The 18544-nt window shown below is 42.3% G+C and overlaps 1 protein-coding gene across 1 annotated transcript; it reads right to left on the minus strand.

The window, feature by feature from the left end:
• Positions 1-3872: 3872 nt before the first annotated feature.
• On the minus strand, positions 3873-14235 carry DAPL1 (death associated protein like 1; the record flags this gene model as incomplete). The annotated part of the gene is made up of 4 exons (XM_082001498.1): positions 13929-14235; positions 9846-9933; positions 5577-5640; positions 3873-3992 (listed from the first exon to the last, which is right to left on the minus strand). The coding sequence occupies exons 1-4, from the start codon at positions 14071-14073 to the stop codon at positions 3873-3875; spliced, it is 417 nt and encodes a 138-aa protein (XP_081857624.1). The 5' UTR covers positions 14074-14235.
• Positions 14236-18544: the final 4309 nt, after the last annotated feature.

Genomic DNA, 18544 nt, shown 5'->3' on the forward strand with positions numbered 1-18544 from the left:
TGTGTGTACTTAAATTCATCCATGTGGTATTGAACTTGCTAAATGTGCACTGCACAGAGTATAGGACCTTTTAAACAGAACTATTACATCAATAAGCAATGGCTGTATGACTACCTGATTTATGTCACAAAAAGTACTTTCCTATAGCTACCTTCTACACTGAGCACGCCATCCCTGCTGTCGTGGTTCAACCCCAGCCGGCAACTGAGCCCCAGGCAGCTGCTCGCTCGCTCCCCCCTGGTGGGACAGGGGAGAGAATCCAACGGGTAAAAGTGAGAAAACTCGTGGGTTGAGATAAAGACAGTTTAACAGGCAAAGCAAAAGCCGCGCGCACCAGCAGAGCAAAACCGGGAATCCATTCGCCACTTGCCATCGGCAGGCAGGGGTTCAGCCATCTTGTCCTGGTTTCAGCCAGGATAGAGCTGGTTTTCTTCACAGAAGCTGGTGTGAGACTGTGTTTTGGATTTGGGATGAGAAACTGTTGATAATGTGCTGATGTTTTGGGTTGTTGCTGAGCAGTCAAGGACAGTCCAGCTTCTTGTGCTGGCCTGCCAGCGAGCAGGCTGGGGGTGCACGGGGAGCTGGGAGGGGACACAGCCGGGACAGCTGACCCAAGAGATATTCCATACCATACGTCATGCCCAGTATGTAAACTGGAGTTGGCCGGGGGGCGGAAATCGCTGCTCGGGGACGGGCTGTCGATCACGGGGTGGTGAGCAATCGCTGTATTGGGCATCACTTGTTCTGGTACATTCCTTTGTTGGTATTATCACTGTTGTTTCCTTCTCTCTTGCTGTCCTATTAAACTGTGTTTATCTCAACCCACAAGGTTTTTTTTCCTAATTGTCTCCCCCGTCCCACTGCGGGAGGGGGAGTGAGTGAGTGGCTGCGTGGTGCTTAGTTGCCGGCTGGGGCTAAACCACAACACATCTCCAGGGAAGTGGGGCTCCATCACGCGTGATGGTGACTTGGGAAGACAAATGCCATCACTCCAAACATCCCCCCCTTCCCTCTTCTTCCCCCAGCTCTCTATGTTGAGCATGACGTCATATGGTATGGAACAGTCGGGGTCAGCTGTCCCGGCTGTGTCCCCTCCCAACTTGTTCTGCACCCCAGCCTGCTCGCTGGCAGGACGGGGTCGGGAGCACCTTGAGGCCGTGCGAGCACCGCTTGGCAGTAACTAACACATCCTTGTGTTACCAGCACTGTTTTCAGCACAAATCCAACAGATAGCCTCATACTAGCTTCTGTGAAGAAAATTAACTCTATCCCAGCTAAAACCAGCGCACCTACCCTGAACACCCTACTACTTTAAACAGTTTAAATAACATTCATTTAAAAAAACCCCAAACAACAAAGCACCAACAACAAACCAAACCGCAAAATCAAAGAAGGAACTAACAGAAGGGCAGTCAGATCCTTTGGTTTATTCACTGCCACTCGCAGTGATGTTAATGTTACATCACAACACGCGTGTTTACACAACTGCAATGACGAAGCACTGCAGTAACAGGTCACATCCCCACCGAGCGATTCGCACACAGCTAGGACAGTAACGTTTCCAACCCCTGGAGGGATATAGGATAGAAATATGGATCACGGATATCTCCATTCCCCAGGTATTTGAGCAACTCCTCGCAGCCAGGTGCGACTTGCCACAGCTAGCCCTTTCCATAGCATGCCAGAATACGTCCCATCCCTCCCAGGCACCAGGAAAGGGTGTTCAGATGGTTTCTCCACTCAGATAAATGTTAAGCACAAATCGGCCAGAACAATCAGGTGTCTAGTTAATCTAGCACCCACGGGAAGGCTGGGTATAACTTGGGAAAAAACAAACCTTTTCCTACAAGATCTCATTGTGCATTAAGTCCTTGGCCAGAACATAAGTCAGTTTTCAGAAGCAGATTACTTCAGAGAACATAATGTTCATAAAGGCCTTCAGAATCATATCCTGTAATTTTTCACTAGCCATTTATTTTTCTTCAGAAACAAGAATAAAGGTCAGAATTATAAAGATTTACTAATATTCTTTCTGTAGGGAGCATGTATTAGCCATTGACATGTTAGAGTGCACGGTGCTATTTTTGGCCTTCATAGCATGAATAATCCTTTCACACATGATAACTCAAATTATGTTTCATCATTTACGTTCATATTGATTTCATTTATATACCTGGGGAGGGGAAAGTGTGCCATATATGCTATAAAAGCAGAACTAGCTGTTTTCCAAATTCCCTACCTACAACTTAAACATCTATAAAGTGTATTGCTGCTGTTGTCCAGGAAAACAATGACAATATTTTACAAGTAGCTACCAGTCAGTTAAGGAACATGGGAAAAAAACCAGTCTTCTTCATAGGCGCAGCAGTATTTTAATTTTTCCTACTTATTCAAGGTATAACCAAATTACTTATTGCACATACTACTAATCACCACCTCCTGTGATCATAATTTAATCTTTAATCAACATATAAAGTTATTTACATTTTATGGATGGATGAAATGAAGCAGACATTCATGTTAAGTGGTAATACTAATTCTGGGTAACCCACCTGGGATCCCTCTATTTAAAAGGAATTGCATTTCACGTTTGTAATAGATTTCCACTGTAGTCATGTGGAAAGCACACTATAAAGAGAAGCCTCCTTAACAACATAAATATTTTTGAGCATCATATTTCATATTGATTAAGTCTATCTGGACTCCTTGACAACAATTTTCATGGCATATTCATCTGCAATTACTACTTTAAAAAAATCCTAGTCCCACCAGAATTAAATTCAAAGCAAGGAGTCAGCTGAGCTACTCAACCAACTAGCAGCAGCAGAAGTGCATTATCCTCTGCACTGGGCAGGCCTGACTATTTCTACTGTTTTTTGGTGACAGTACAAGCAGGCAAGGCTCAAGGATACTTCCTGTACCTGTATTTACAGCTGCTCCCCACCATTATTAAGCTTGACCCCTCAGACCCTACCACTGCCAGTCCATGCTCAGTCTCATTGCTTTTCAGCCTCATATCCCATTCTACCAACCTTAAACTCCATAGCCAAATCACTGCATTCTCTGCACCTCGACTCCTTCCTTCTATCTAACCTCTCATCCCAGAGGTTCAGCTCCAAGTCAGGTACTTCCTTCACTCATCCTCCCCAACCCCAAAGGGGTTCACGCAAACAGACTGTTTCCACTTGCTTCCTCCTGCTGTCTGGATCCCAGCGGAGGAACTGCATTTCCTTACAGAAAGAAATGCAAGAAAAAAACCCATACTTTTTCCACTGCATGAAAATCTTTCCCAGGACTTTCTAAAGTTTCTTATTATGCTGTAAGCCAAAGGCATACAGTCAGCATGGAATACCGCAGCCTAAATTAAGAAAACAAACCCAAACAAACAAACAACCCAAAAACCCAAAGAGAGACTAAGGTCGAAGTGTTAGGCAATCTGGATCTAAGGAAGCGTTTCAGAACATTCATTATTGACACATCAAATCTCCTGGGGAACATGCCTTTCAGTTGTGATCTGCTTTCTTAGGATCATGCTCACTTCAGCTCTGCTATCGCTAAATTAAAAAAAAAAAATTTAAAAGAGGGCTGACAGTTTCTAGTACTTCAGTCAAAATTTGCACAGTAAGTGAAACTGTTAGACTTCTTGGCACTGAGTAATTACTGTACACGAATAAAACCAAGTTAGACAGAAGCCATGATATTTTAATAAAACCCAAGTACATTTAGTAACTCTTTTTATAAAGTATTTTATTGTCAGTAACAGAAATACAGTAAGATACAAGTCACACAGCTTGATCCTTTTACCACAATGTGCTGTGCTATTTAGAATAGAAACTCAGTTTTAAGTAAACATGAATATTTTAATGAGTATTTTAACATTTCCGTGGCTGTTGAATAATGTAAATTCTTTTAGGCAGTATGAACTTCTCCAAGGCAGGCTGTGGCTTTTGGTGAGCCGCTTGTAATGCTGCTGCATGAATTTTGTGGCTCATCTGTAACATTAGAGTGGGGAAAAAAAAGTTGTGATAGAATACAGCTTTTCTGCTATTTTCTTCCTAAATTCCATCATATGAAAGTAGTTTAAAAATGGTAGTAAAACCTAACTCCACAAAAAGTTCAAGTGATCAATACATAAAACTCATGGTGACTTTGTACATTTAATTGTAATTTTTGTTTCCAAAGTTACATTAGCCTGACTACCTTCAGTGAACTACTAATTTTTTTTTTCCCCCCTTCCTTTTTTTAATAGTTCATAGGATGAGCTGTCAAGGAAAGCAGAGCAACTAATCAGTATGCCAGAGTTAACAGTAAGTTGCTTCAAATTCTTTTTTTCCCAGATGTAAATCATCATCATTACAGTATTTAATTATCACTTTCTAAACTACTAAGGAAGCTTCATGTGAGAGATTCTGGAAACCAACAGGAAAAGGAAATGGTAGTCAGAACACAGGAGATGGGGACAAGTAGAAAAGAAACAGGATGAGTTGTATCTATTCTCCTTAACAAACAAGTCTAAGCAAAAATTCAAGATCTACACACTAAAGCTATAATCACATCTGTTAATGAAAGATTTATGTTGAAATGATGCAACTCATGTTTCACTAAGCTCTATGGTTGAGGAACTCTTCTATGATTCAGAATCTAAAGACTGCATGTGTATGAAAAATAGATTATACCTGTCAGATCTTCAGATTAGCATGCAAATTAAAAAGCTGCTTGTTAAATCAGCTCTTGCAAAGTGTAGGTGTAAGAGTCCGCATCAACAGCCTAGCAACAGATACTGGACAGTGGTTGTAAGCGTAAGGAGTTGAAGGGGTACATCAACAGCTTTGTGACACAAAATTTTAAACTATCTTGTAGTATTTCCAAGGGAGAAATCAAGAAGATACATGACTATCTAATGTCAGGCCTCAGGTGAAATAGCTGCATATGGGTCAGCAGTGGAATATGCTGTGCCTATTGTCTTGGGGATCACTTACAGTAGTTTGACATTAGCTTACCATCTTGGCATCCACTGTGCACTTGTCAGTGACACTACCCACCTCCTTCAAGAAGCTATCTTCTAGCTTCTCTAAGTCAGACCCTTACAGAAGTTGAAGCTATTGCCACAGTGGGATAAAGAACTGAAGACTAGGTTTTGTTCTGGGTTGTAATCCCAGCTCTGCCACGCCACAAACTTACTACGTCACTGATAATTCTTCCCCACATTTCAATAAATCTAAATCAAAATGCCACTTTAAAAAAGGACACTCCTTAATATCTTGCTGTACTTTTCTGTAACAGGTATACATAACTACCCTGGGTCTCCTTAGTGTTAAATAGTCATGGAATCAAACACGGCAGAGTAAGGAGGAAAGGCTAGTTACTTTTTAGCCATCTAGCATTTTAGTCACACAACCACTAAAGAAATAGATCATCTCAAGAATGTTTAGTGGTAAATGACAAACCTACAAATGTCAGATGACAGCAGCTGAAGGAAAAGTCACTTTTTGATTTTTTTTTTTTTTTTTTTTTAATGTTTAGCTTTATGTAAAAGCCCTGACAAACATGTATCTTGTTCTTCCAGGTGTACTTACTTTGCTCAGCACTTCTGCTAGCAAGACACTCATGTTCTGGGTTCTTGAAAAGCTGGCAATAGCACTGTAAAGCAAAAGAAAAAAGTATTTAGCAATTCCATCTCACAGAAACACTTGTCACTTTCATTTTCCAGACTTAACACAAAACATTTTGTAATAGAAATTAAAGGATTTAGCTCCAAAACCTAAATCACATTAAAGACTATGTATTAAAAAAAGGTATGCTGCCTCAAAATAGAAAAATGCAAGATCTGTGTTGCAGGCTGTTTTATTTACATATAGTTTTATACAGAAAATGACATATAAAATATCCTTAAGTATCTCAAAAGAGATTTTTTTTTTTGGTACACTGTAGAATAGCTTCACAGAAGCTGAGCACTGATATCCAGAACTATAAAATTTGACTTTGTAATTTTCTTGATTCCAATCTAGACCCATGAAAAAAGTTCACCCTCTGCTTAAGGGATTATTTCCTTTGACAGCAGCAATTTGTCAAGCAGGAACTTTTTCTGCAAGATTATCCCATTAACTTCATATTCCAGTGAAAAACAGCCCTGTTACCAATATTCCACAAATAAACAATCTGTGGATATGAAATAATTTAGTTCAGCAACAGGAAGTACTGTGGAATGTGCATATTCTTCTGATGATACCATTGTTTGCAGCAACATCAGTGTGGCTTAAAATGGAGTCGAGAAAAATCGTTATTACCCATCTACATGGAACCAGATATATTAAATGTGACTCTTGAAAAAGCAGATGCTGCTTTAGTTAAGTTAATGATTCTGTAGATCAGGCAAGACACATTTCCCACTGAAATTTCAATTTAGCAATCAATACAGTTTGCCACACTAACAAATGTCAGCCTGGAGCAGAGAAGGCTCTGGGGAGACCTTACTGCAGCTGCCAGCATTTAAAGGGGGCCTATAAGAAAGATGGGGACACTTTTTAGCAGGGCCTCTTGCGGTAGGACAAGGGGTAATGGTTTTAAACTAAAAGAGGGCAGATTTAGACTAGATAGAAGGAAGAAATTTTTCCACAATGAGGGTGGTGAACCCCTGGCCCAGGTTGCCCAGAGAGGTGGTCGATGCCCCATCCCTGGAAACATCCCAGGTCAGGCTGGACGGGGCTCTGAGCAACCTGATCCAGTTGAAGACGTCCCTGCTCATGGCAGGAGGTTGGACTAGGTGGCCTTGACAGGTCCCTTCCCACCCAAAGATTCTATGATTCTATGAAATGTAAGATATTCCTTTATGACACCAGATAACTATGACTATAGAAAAGACAGCAGCAAAACTACACAGACAACTGGCAATCAATGAAAATAAAAACCTTCTAGCTCCAGAAAAAAAGCAACCCAAAACCCCAGAAGTCAAGTTATTAAAATACAACAACAAAAACCCAGGAACACACTAAACTTTGAATTGTTTCTCTTAAATAATAAGGTATAGCCAAATGTAATGTATTGTCAGAAGATTGTCAGGCAGGCATCTAGTTATTAACACAATGCATTACACACTATTATGCCTTATATTACACAGCCCCTTTAGAGCAAGCGTGCTTTTTGTTTTTTTGGACCTAAATCTCAAAGCTCAGCTCCTGCCAAGACCAAATTCAGCTTTGAGTAACCACTCTAAGCTATGACAGTGACTTCGAGCATACCAGATAATCTCAACTGAACCAGAAACTTAGAGGCAAGGAATCTGTATATGATAGCTACTAAACTACTTTATAAAGAAGTTCTCTGTGACTTCTGCAATTGCAACCTGACAATGAAATCCATCATCCCAACAAGGTACGTATACTGTATTGGGTAACCACTGATTCTGGCACAGAGAACTAGTAAACAGGAAAGAAGTCAGTGTTACTGGCTCAGCTTTATTCCAAAAATTGTATTTTAGGTTAGTGTCCTCCAAGCCAGCGAGGAAAAAAACCACATAAACAAAAATGCACAGTGGTGATTTCTGTAGAATGCTGAGAAATAGTGTCAATGTGTCAGTGTTAAATATGGCTAAACCCAGTTAATTTAGAAGCTATCCAGCTGATTACAACATTCAGGGGTGGGGGCGGGGGGGGAGATCACATCTACGTCCCAAAACTGGGTTCGTCTGTCAGTCTAGTCACAAGCTTCCCTTTTAAATGGTTGCCTGCGTACTACAGAAACTCCACAGTACAGGTGGCTCCTTTTTTATAGGTTAAAAAGTAACTGATGTCCCTAAATCCCCAGCAGTGGAAGGAGTAATTCACAGCTTTCAGGATAACTCCAAGATATGCTTTAATAAAGACATGACTCTAGAGCTGCTCCCAGTTTGGACAGGCCTCTTCAGCAAGCCCAGAGCGAGCTATCATGAGAACAATACAAAAACTGCTTGAAGGGAGTTCTGTTCTTAAGAGATACAACAGAAATTTAATCTTGTTTTGTTTCAGTTTATTTTTAATGCACAAAACTAGTCGCAAATTGGGACTACAAAAGAGGCATCTACACCCAGACAGAAATTAGAGCCCACTCTACAGGTAAAAACATTGGCTTACAAGTGCTTCTTCATAGCAAGATGACAAAGTCACTTTTAAAGCAACAACAGATGTATTTCTGACCCATGCCTAATAAAGTCACGCTGAACAGTTTCCAAGGGATGAATGAATTCCAAGCTGTTCTCATTCTAAAAGGGACGAAACCCTAATCTGCTCTCAAAAGTCTACAAGACCAGACTGTGCTCTCCTCTTAGAGCTGGGCCACTGGCAGCAAAAATTTAATGTTATAGAGGGCTAGAAAAAAGGATACACTAGGTGCAGGAGCACTCACTAGAGTATCCAAGTTCCAGACTCAGCTTAAACAGAAAACTGGCTGGACAGGGTGCTATGCCATCTTGTCTAGACCATGCTTTTGCTGTGGAAGGTTGGACCAGATGATCCTTGAGGTCCCTTCTAACCTGGTATTCTGTGATTCTATGATTATTTTGAACACTAACAAAAGGGATAAAGGTATTAAAATGCACACTAGTTACAACACCGAGTGGAATTTTAGATTCCATCCTTTAGATTCCTCCCCAAACATAGTACTTTAACCACTACATTTTATCTTATCTCCACAAATATCAAGTCTTTTTCTATGAAGTCTTTCTATGAAACTTCAAAAGAAAGCATCTAGCTCACTGGTGAAGGCAAGTGACACAGCAAGAGATGTGCTATTTTTAGCTGACAACAGGCTAAAATTCAGGTCTTCCATTTCCTCACAAATATCCTAATCATCATATGGAGGGGGATATGTACACCACTTCCTTGCACAGCAAGTCATAGCTATCAGGACACAGCAGGTTTGTTCCAGAAGCAAATCACTGTATAAGGCACCCTTGAACAAAACCTTAGTGTCACACTGACTAGTTTCTGAATATCAGCAATTATGAGGGGTGCTAGGTACTCTGCAATAACTATGCAATTCTAGATATGCCCCAAAAGAATTGCAGGCTCTTAAAGGGAAACTTTTGAGCAAAAAAGAAGGTATGTGGTGAGGTAAGGAGCATCCAAAGTGGGTGGCTGCTGAGAAAGTTTAAAATTGTAATAGAAGCAAAAACCTGAGTGTTTAAATCCTATTTAGGCACTGCGTTCCACTTAGGATTTGGATGCTAACGCAATTTCAGGAACACCACAAGTCATGAAAATTTTACCCTCTTATCGTTATATTAGTCAACTTTTTGTTATGGGACATTTAAGAAAAATGCAAATATTTTAGAAAAACATTGTCTTTGTTTGAACAAGCTGTACGAAAATATTTGTTTTGATGAACACTTCAACCAGTCACTGCTTCTTTATTCTAAAGTAGGAACATGCCTTCACTTTTGGGGCAAGATAGCTTGAGTAACCTCCGGAACTAGAAAACAGGAAAAAACCATGTTAGATTTGAGATTCAAATGGGAGATATAGCCTATACAGGTGATAATAGACTCTTTGTGGGGTGTCAACCATTACTTTATTAGGTACGGGTAGGGAACACATTGTTTTAATTTCTGCTCCATAACACATAACCATGGAAAAGAGATTCAGCCTGTGTCTTTCATTGCAAGGCATCATCCTTATGTTTTGAAGGTTGGGGTTTTTTTTGTTTTTATGTGGATTATTATCTCAAAGTTGCCTTTTACTTATAAATGGCACAAGTTAATTTAAGAATTAAACTCTTCAGAGTTTAAGACCTGTCTTTGTTTTCAGCCTTCAGCCTGCTACCTAAGGACTTTAACTATGGGGCTGGGGGGAACAAGCCCTGCAGTGCAGTACCTTGTCTTGTCTTTTCCTGGAGGTTTAGCATTTCTCTCAACAGGTCCGTTTTCTTGCTTTTTAGACACTCTCATACCTCCAGCTTTTACTGCAAGAAGAAAATATTATTACAGAATTATGTACTACATTACATGCACTTAGAGAAGAAAAATATACTTAAACCCCAGGTAAGTGTTAACAGTAAATCATATTTCAGTATTTAACTCTATACTTCACTTTTAAACACACATACACAGAAGTAAACCAAAGAGATCCAACCAAGACTTTAAGCTTCAGTGTCATAGCATACGCAAATCAACTTCCAAATACCATAATCAAGAAGTTAGGGGGGTTTTGGTCACTGCTAACTACACTAAATCTTAAGACCTTATTATGTCAATACGCATTCTTCTCCCCCAGATCTCAGAATGTTTCCATTTTAAATTAAACAAAAGCAAAACAAACAAACCTCTAAACACTTTCAGTTTTCGAACAATGTCACTAACAGCAATAAAGGTTTCACGATTTGCTCAAGGTATTCTATAATAAACTTAATAATGCAGGTAAGAAACAGCTGCATACTTATCTTGTACTTGTGTTCTAACAAGTTTAATTATATTTTATTAAGATATCTGCCAATCACAAAACCATTTAGCACTAATTAAGCTACAGATGACCTAACAATAACAATTTAAGTACTAAGGCATGTCAGAAAATTCAATTTTGAACAAGGAACCTGTGAAGTTAGCTAAAACATCTTGTTGAAAGAAATACTTTCTTCCTGTTCACAAGGGTTTTTTAAGTTTTAAAATTGTGAGAGTGAGAAAGAACAAACTTAGTATATATTTCTCATTATTTTGAAGAAGTTGCTTCATCTTACAGCAAGGTTCCTATTCCTATAATGAATAATCAACACTAAAGTTTTCAAACTGAAATATTTGGGGACAGGAGTGAGTAGGGAATGAACGAAAGTTTAAAGAATTACTCAGCTAAATAGCAGGAGAAATGTATTTGGCCATTTTTGGGGGAGCAGATGTGTCCATCCGTAACTTAACCCCCATCTTCTTATCAAATCTGACTACTCACCTTTTACTTCCTGGTTGCAGGTTTAGTTTTAGAAACATGAATTCTCATTCAGTCATGTCCAAAGCAGCCTTACAGTGTTGGAGTTCTGCAATATCTAGACTTTTCTTTTCAAACATACATACAAAGAGTTAATTATACTGCTGTATAAGCAGCAAATGGATCACCCGGCAACCTTACAGCTGCAAATACGCTAGAAATCTAGACTAAACCAAATTCTTTTGAGAGCCTAACTGCAAAATGAAAAGTCCCTGAAAAGGAAATGTCAACCATTTCCAATTATCTACCAGTAAAGAGAATCAAGATTCTAAGTATCCTCAGCTCACAAGGTGTGAAACTCTTCCTCGTGTTTGTAAGCAGGAGTTAACACAAGAGGCATCGTTAAAGAATGATAAAGGATTAAAAAAAAAAAAAAGAAAAACACAGCACAACATCCCCCCCCCAATATTTCAAGATTTCAGACTAATGTCTTCTTGACATCACATTCCCTTTATAACAAGTTCATCTAGAACAGCAATGCAAGTTATCCCAAGTATTCTTCCACAGCTTGTTAGGCACTTAGTGGTTTTTGTTTTTTTCTTTTTCTCTCTCTTTAAGAACAGTCAAACTGAAAATGGGAACCCAGCTAAAATTTTGGAAGTAGATAAAAACCATAACTGAACCTAGGTCCACGTCTTTTGGTTTGGGACCTTCACTAGGCACGCATGTGGAGGATTGGCGATTTCTAGATACAAGGATTTTTTATAGTTTTAATTTATCAGGGAGAAGAGATCCAGACACACAGGGAGGCAAAGACATTTTGACACTATGAAGCTTTACAAAAAGCACAAAGGGGAGCTGGGGCCTTGGTGCAGGCAGGCAGGAGGGAGAGAGATACCCAAAACAGGGAGAGACATTTAAACACTAAGTGGCCAATCAGGAATTGTGTCTACTACAACAATCCCACAGAAGAAAGTTACAATTATTAGAAATACTGCAAGACTTGTTTCAGTCTTTTCACTGACTTGAAAATAGCTGCCCGTAGCAGCTGTCAGACCAGCACAGACACATCCATGGCAGTGGAAGAGTTAAATATGGATGCTTCTGGAATGCACCTGAATGCTGTTTTGTAATTTGAGGTTTTTTCAGAGCAATTAAGAGAGATGTAAAAGTTTTGATATAGAGTTCAATTTTTGGATTTATGTATGTGCCTTGCATGCCATGTAATCTAACAGTTAAGAACTAAGTACCAAAATCTATACTAATTTCCACATTAAAAACATGATATATTTTTAAAGAAAGAAAGGAAGAACATCTTCCCCCCCATCCCCCAAAAAACCACACAACCAACCAAAACCCCAGAAACACCCAAACCAAATCAGAAACAAAGGCACCAAGCTCTGTTGAATCCCAAGGTCGCTAATGGAAACTATGGTCAGATTAAAGGTGTCCACTTTCAACCTGCTTTGTTCACTAAGGGCATAGTTGAAACAACTTACTTCCTACCATCCCTACTCTGCCAGGTCACCGTCACTGCAGTGACAGAGAAGCCTCACCAAGGTGCACTTTATTGTCACATAAATTAAGAAAAACCAGTACCCGCACTAGGTCACCGAGTGTAGTGGTTTAAATGCGCTTTCAGGTGCAACTCAACCGTCCCTGCCACACACACAGACACAGAAATCCAGGAAAGGACTAGAGACAAGTGAAGCTGAAAATAAAGCTACTTACATCACAAATTCACGTAAAAGCACGCCTAAAAAAGAAACTTTCCAGAAAAAAAACCCAGATTTTAGTGGTGCAATGAGACACACAAGTTATGCCTTGTGCTCTTCAGGCAGTAACTACTCCTAATAAACCGCAGGGGGCAGAAACCCTAATTAGCTTAGACTAAGCAGTGACTGGGCAAGAGTTCGAAAGGCAAAACCCACGGAAGCTCTGTAAGCGGACCTAGCACCACGGGCTACAAAGCTACTGCTCCCTCCGCGTTTCGAGACACAATTAGCGGGTGGGCAAGCATAGGAGCAGATTACCATCTGTATGAATTTACAAATTCTCCAACACACCTGGGCGTATGACATCGTCACACATCACCCATTACGTAGTGCAGGGGTTGGAGCGCCACGTGGAACAGTCATCAGCCTGCACTGAGAGGCACTACTTCGAAGAACCCCAAGGGGGAGGTAGAAGAAAAAAAAAAAACCCAGAGAGTTTTTCACGTTACCACAGGAGGTGAAGAGTAAGACTGGAACGCTAAACCAAAACATTTCATTAGAACATTGAAACCTTTTTCTCTCCCCATTATTTGATAACGCGCTGCTGACTGAGAGCGCAGCAGAACCTCATGCCTCCCTGCTCTATCGGATCCAAAGTCAAGCGGTTCAAGTTCCAGTTCAATGGAGCGGGTGCAGTACAGAACGTCGGGGTGCGATCTCTCGGGATGAAGCGGGAACGGCTGTGCAGAATAGACGAGTTTCAGCGCCTGCACCGCGGCGCGTTAAGGTCCAACGGTCGCCTCAGAAGCGCTCCGCCGGCAGAGGGTTCAGCCCGGCGCGGCTCGGCCCAGGCCCGCCCGGCGGCGCCGGGGGAAGGGAACGGACAGGCAGCCACGCTCGGTCGGCGCACACCACCCCCGCCCGCCGGGCCCTCGCTGCCACCCCCCTCAGGCGTCGACAGGAGCCGGCCAGGAGCCCGCAGGTGTGGGAGCGCAGGCCGCGGCGGGGCAGCGCGGCGCGGCCCGGCGGCTCCGCGGACGTCAGGCGCTATCCGGAGCCGCGTTCGCCAAGGACGGCGGATCTCGGCGGCCGCACCCCCTCAGGGGGCCGCCAAGCTGCCCGCGGGGCCGGCCCCGCAAGGCGGCCCGCGGGCACGACGGCGGCTGCCTTCCCTCTGCTCGCGGTGGGGCCGCCGGCGATGCCGCGGAGCGGGAGCGCCTGCTCCCACCGGCTCCGGCGCGGGAGGGGAGAGCGACCCCGATCCCGTCCCGGCTCCAGCGCGGGAGGGGAGAGCGACCCCGATTCCGATCCCGGCTCCGGCCCCTACCTGCAGGAGAGCGCCTACCCAGCGGCGGGAGGGGGGGTACGTGCCTTCGCCGCGCCATGGTGGAGCGCGAGCCGCAACACAAGGTGCCGCAGGGCGGCGCCCTTATGCGGCTGGGGGCGGGGGCGGGCGCGCGCCGGCGGCCCATGAGGCGGCGCGTGGGTGCGGTAGGGCGGGAGCGGTTGTCGTGAAGGGCGAGGGGCTGCGGCTCATCGCTCGGGGCGGGAAAGGGCTGGGGGGCGGCGGCGGCCGTCGGCTGGGCGTTCCGCTCCAGCAGGTCAGCGTGGCGTGGGGCTCCCTGCAGCGCCCGGCTGAGGAGGCATCGTGTAAGTCGGGCGGGAAGGAGGAAGGGAGCCACTGAAGGAAGCAAATGGTTGCAATATGGGGGGGGGGGGGGAATCAGTGTTAGATGGACTGCTGACCCATCTCGCTCTGGTGGAAGCCTCCATCGCCTTGGCCAGCCCTCGTACAGGTCGCCCTCTTTATTCCTTTGTTTTGTCGTCGTTGTTCATCATAGGCCTGTGAAATTACTGCTATAGTCTCCAAGTTTCCTTCGGCCTGTTTTAACTTCTGTGGTATTTCGCTTAGAATTTTTCTCACTTGCACATGTCTTAAGTTTTTTATTGTTGTTTTTGGAGTTTTAGCATTGTTTTTGTAGATCTGTTGATTTGTTAAGTTTTTTAGCTGGGTTTCCTACAGAATTCGAGGTCATGTGCTCAGCTCCTGTGTTTTGATGCATTCCTTCCTGTGACTGAGAACTTTTGAAGCCTCCGAGTGCCCTTGGCCACATCCGACAGAGGGCTAGCGACTGCAGATCTAATGCTCTGCCCCAAATTTAGTGGAAATCAGTTCCTGGGTAGAGAAGCACCTCAGCTGCTCCTGCCCAGCTGAGGGAAAGGCCCTAGTGGGAGTTCACACCGTGGCAGACGGCAGAGAATCGCCGCGCTACCGGACCTCTCATTTGGAGCCTCATCCCCTTGTTGTCCCACACACGGTTCTTCTGCCGGTGCGCGGGGAGCCAGGAAACACGCGGAGGCGGGGTGTTTGCTTTTCTTCCGGCTGCGCACAGAGCTGGCAGCCCTCGGGCCACACGCGGGCCATGTGGCTACGCTCCGAGCAGCAGTTACCGGTGATTTCAGCAGTTGGCTCCGTCGCCCTCGTTCCCCTCGGTTCTCGCCAGCCTCGTCTCTGCCTAAAGCCAGCGTCCTTCTTTCTTCCCGGGCATGCTGAGCGAGGAGGGGGCTTTCCCCGCCCAGGGGCAGGTTGCTATTTGCCAATTAGATGTTAATTAGATGTTAATTAGGACAGTTCCCTCAAGGTCCCGGAGCTGTGCTGCTTTTGTGATTATCTTGTTCCTTCCCTCAAGGTTGCTCCTTGGAAACTGCTCACAGAGACTAAACAATACCCCCAGCTTCGTTCCTTGTGCACCTTCAACACCCTCAGAACCAGGACCAGTTGCTTACTGGCCATGTATTACACGGAACCATCCTCTAATGCATATGTAGGTCAAGGAAAAATCTCTTTATGCTGACTTAAGCGGTAGAGAAGGAGATTTTCATTTATAGCACCAGGTATCATATTACAGCATCTCATTTTTTGCTGTGTTAGTGATAATATGGATTTCATGTGTATGTGTTTCGCTAAGCTGTTTTGCTGCGCCTGCTGACTACTTCTAATGAAAACAGTGAAGTCGGTGTAAAGCTAGTTACAACTTTGTATCCCGACTGAAGAAAGCGTTCTCTTCTGGGACAAAAACTAGTCATTGGTTTCTCTTGGGAGTTTGTAAGTGGTACTGCAGCAGAACTTGGTTTTAACTGTCAGTGATGTGAAGTTCAACTATGCATCTGTGGTCCAAATTTGAAGTCTGATGTCTAACGTTGTAATAATTATGAACAGTCTCCATACTGTTGTGTGAATATGCATAACTGTGCATCTGTCTGCTGGGTTTCTATGACTAATGTCTGGGCAAAAAGCCTCTAAATGGTACATTCTTGCTCTCTAGGGCAGGCTTGAAGGCCTTTTGTTCCACTGATCAGAAGATGCACAAATATTTGAGGAGAACATTACCTCTATAGTTAATCCTTGTTTGTTGGGGGAAGCCATAGTAAAATACAGAAGCTTTACAGAGATGATAGGAGACTTTTTTTGGTCACTTTTCTCTCCAGTTTTATACAGGTATTTCAGCAGAAAGACCACAGGTGGAGCTTTTAAGAAATATGTAGTGATTTTTTTTATTTCAAGCAAAAGACTGTAGAACTTGATTTAGTGAGGTAAACATAGGAGGGAAACAGCATGAACAGTAAGGATGTAAGTTCCAAGAAAGGACAGCAACAGAGCTGCTGGGCAATGCCACATTAATATTACAAAAAGTAGTCTCTCATTGTCAATAGGTTTTCCAAATCCTCTGGAGAACAAAGGCTGAACTTTGTCAGCTTAAACAAGACCTTTGAAGATCCAACTAATTTATTATAAAAGCAAGTCACCCAGTTAACTTGGAAACAAGTTAGTAAGAGACTATTCATTGCTCACCAGTTATCTAGGGCAGTGGTCTCCAAAGTGAGGTGTGTACAGCCAAGGGTGTGTGCAAGACTGATGGGTTGGTGTGCATAATGAAAATTTTAGAACTTCTCCTTATATTTATTATCTTAAAAAAAGAAATGATGCTTCACTAATATTTCACTAATATTCAGTGTCATGTATGGTACCAACATCTCCTGAAGGAAGAGCGGGTGCTCACAACACAGAGAGGTTCACAGTGGTGCCCTCATTCATTTGTTCACTTTCAGTGGATTGTGATGTACTGGAGTTTGTGTGTGCCTAGTTAAGTGGATTTATGGATTATATTATCTAGTTTTAACTGAAATAAAGCTCACAAAATGGGTAAGTGGCTTAAAGAGATTCCTGCAAAGAATCCACAGATTGAAGATAATAATGCGAGTGCAAGCGAACAAGAAAATGGCAGAGCTGACACTTCACCTACTCCTACTACAAGCTTGTCAGCCACATTACAAGGTAAAAACAGTGACTATCTAATAAGATTTGTCAACATACCGGCCAAAAACTTTTGAAGTTAAGACTACTCGAAATATCTGCTATCATTAACGATGAACCTCACCCTAATTGTATATTGTGCCCTGAGATAATAGCTAATGATAGTATAAAGCCATCACAACTAGCAAAGCATTTAAAAATGAAGCATCCAGAAAATGAAGACAGTTTTTAGTGATTTTTTTTTTTTTCAATCTTTAGAAGCCTCTTTTGAGGTTTCTTACTTAATAGCAAAAGACGAATACCATTGGGGAAACAATTTTTCTTTCTGCCATGGTAAAAATGGCTGAAATAGTACATGGAAAACAATAGGGAGACAAAGTAAAATGCATTCCTTTGTCAGCAAATGCTATTGGAAGATGCATAGAAAACACTGCTGAAAATTTGAAGAAAGAAGGGTTAGCACAGGTGTGTTGTGGGAGGTTTGCTATACAGTTGGCTGAAAGTACAGCTATTTCTAATGTTTCAGCTTATGGTATTGCTAGATTCTGTTTCAGTAATGACATACAGGAGAACTACTTTTTTGTGAACCACTAAAGGAAACATATACTGGATATATTCTCAACAGCAAATGAGTTTTTTAATAAAAGCAATGTTTTACTGAAAAAACATGAAAATGTAACTGTTGATGGAGTGGCTGCTTTGACTGGAATAAAAAAAGGATTCTGAGGTAAACTTACAGAGGTTGCACCATGTGTGAAATTAATTAGCTGCACCATTCACAGGCAAGCTATTGCAGCAAGGAAGTTGGAGCCAAAAGTGCACAAAGTGCTAGAGGATGTCTTCAATGTGGCTAATTTTATAACAGGAAGACCTCTAAGCTGTAGAAAGCCATGGGGAATGACCATAAAAATCCTCTGTACCACACAGAGGTTCACTGGTTATCTCATGGCAAAGTGCATTAAAGAGTTTTCAGGCTTAAAGATGAGTTACGCATTTTTCTTCACAAGAAAAGTGTTCCAAATTTGCTGACCTTTTCTGTGATGGCAAGTGGCTGTTGGTAGTATGTCACCTAGCAACTATTTTCAAAAAACTAAACACACTTAATGTGTCCCTTCAAGGTAAAAGGGACACTTTAACAATGAGGGAGAAAGTAACCGCTTTTTGAAAGAAACTGGTGCGATGGAGAGAGCATTTTGAAAATGGATGTGTGGAAATTATTGTTAAGTGATATTGTTCCAAAAACGATGCATCACCTATAAAAACTCTCATATCTGTACACTTAAAAAACTTGGAAAAAGAAACCCCTAGCCTGTTTAAAAACCTTCCAAATGAAGTGTTTCAGTGGGTTTTGAACCCATATGTTAAAAATATAAAAATGCAACACCTTCCCATGAGTTTGCAAGAACAACTGATTAGCATCAGAGAAGATGAAAATTTACTAGCCAAATTTCAAGAAAAGCCTTTGCATAATTAGTGGATGGGAGTGAAAAACAAGTATCATGTTTCAGTAAGTGCAGCAAACAATGCATTCCTTCCATTTGGATCTGCCTATCCTTGTGAGTCGTCTTCCAGCTATGACAGGCATCAAAACCAAGTATCAAAACAAACTGAACTTAGAACGAGACTTT

This window comes from Phaethon aethereus (assembly GCF_964289735.1).
Source record: "Phaethon aethereus genome assembly, chromosome: 6".
NCBI lineage: Eukaryota > Metazoa > Chordata > Aves > Phaethontiformes > Phaethontidae > Phaethon > Phaethon aethereus.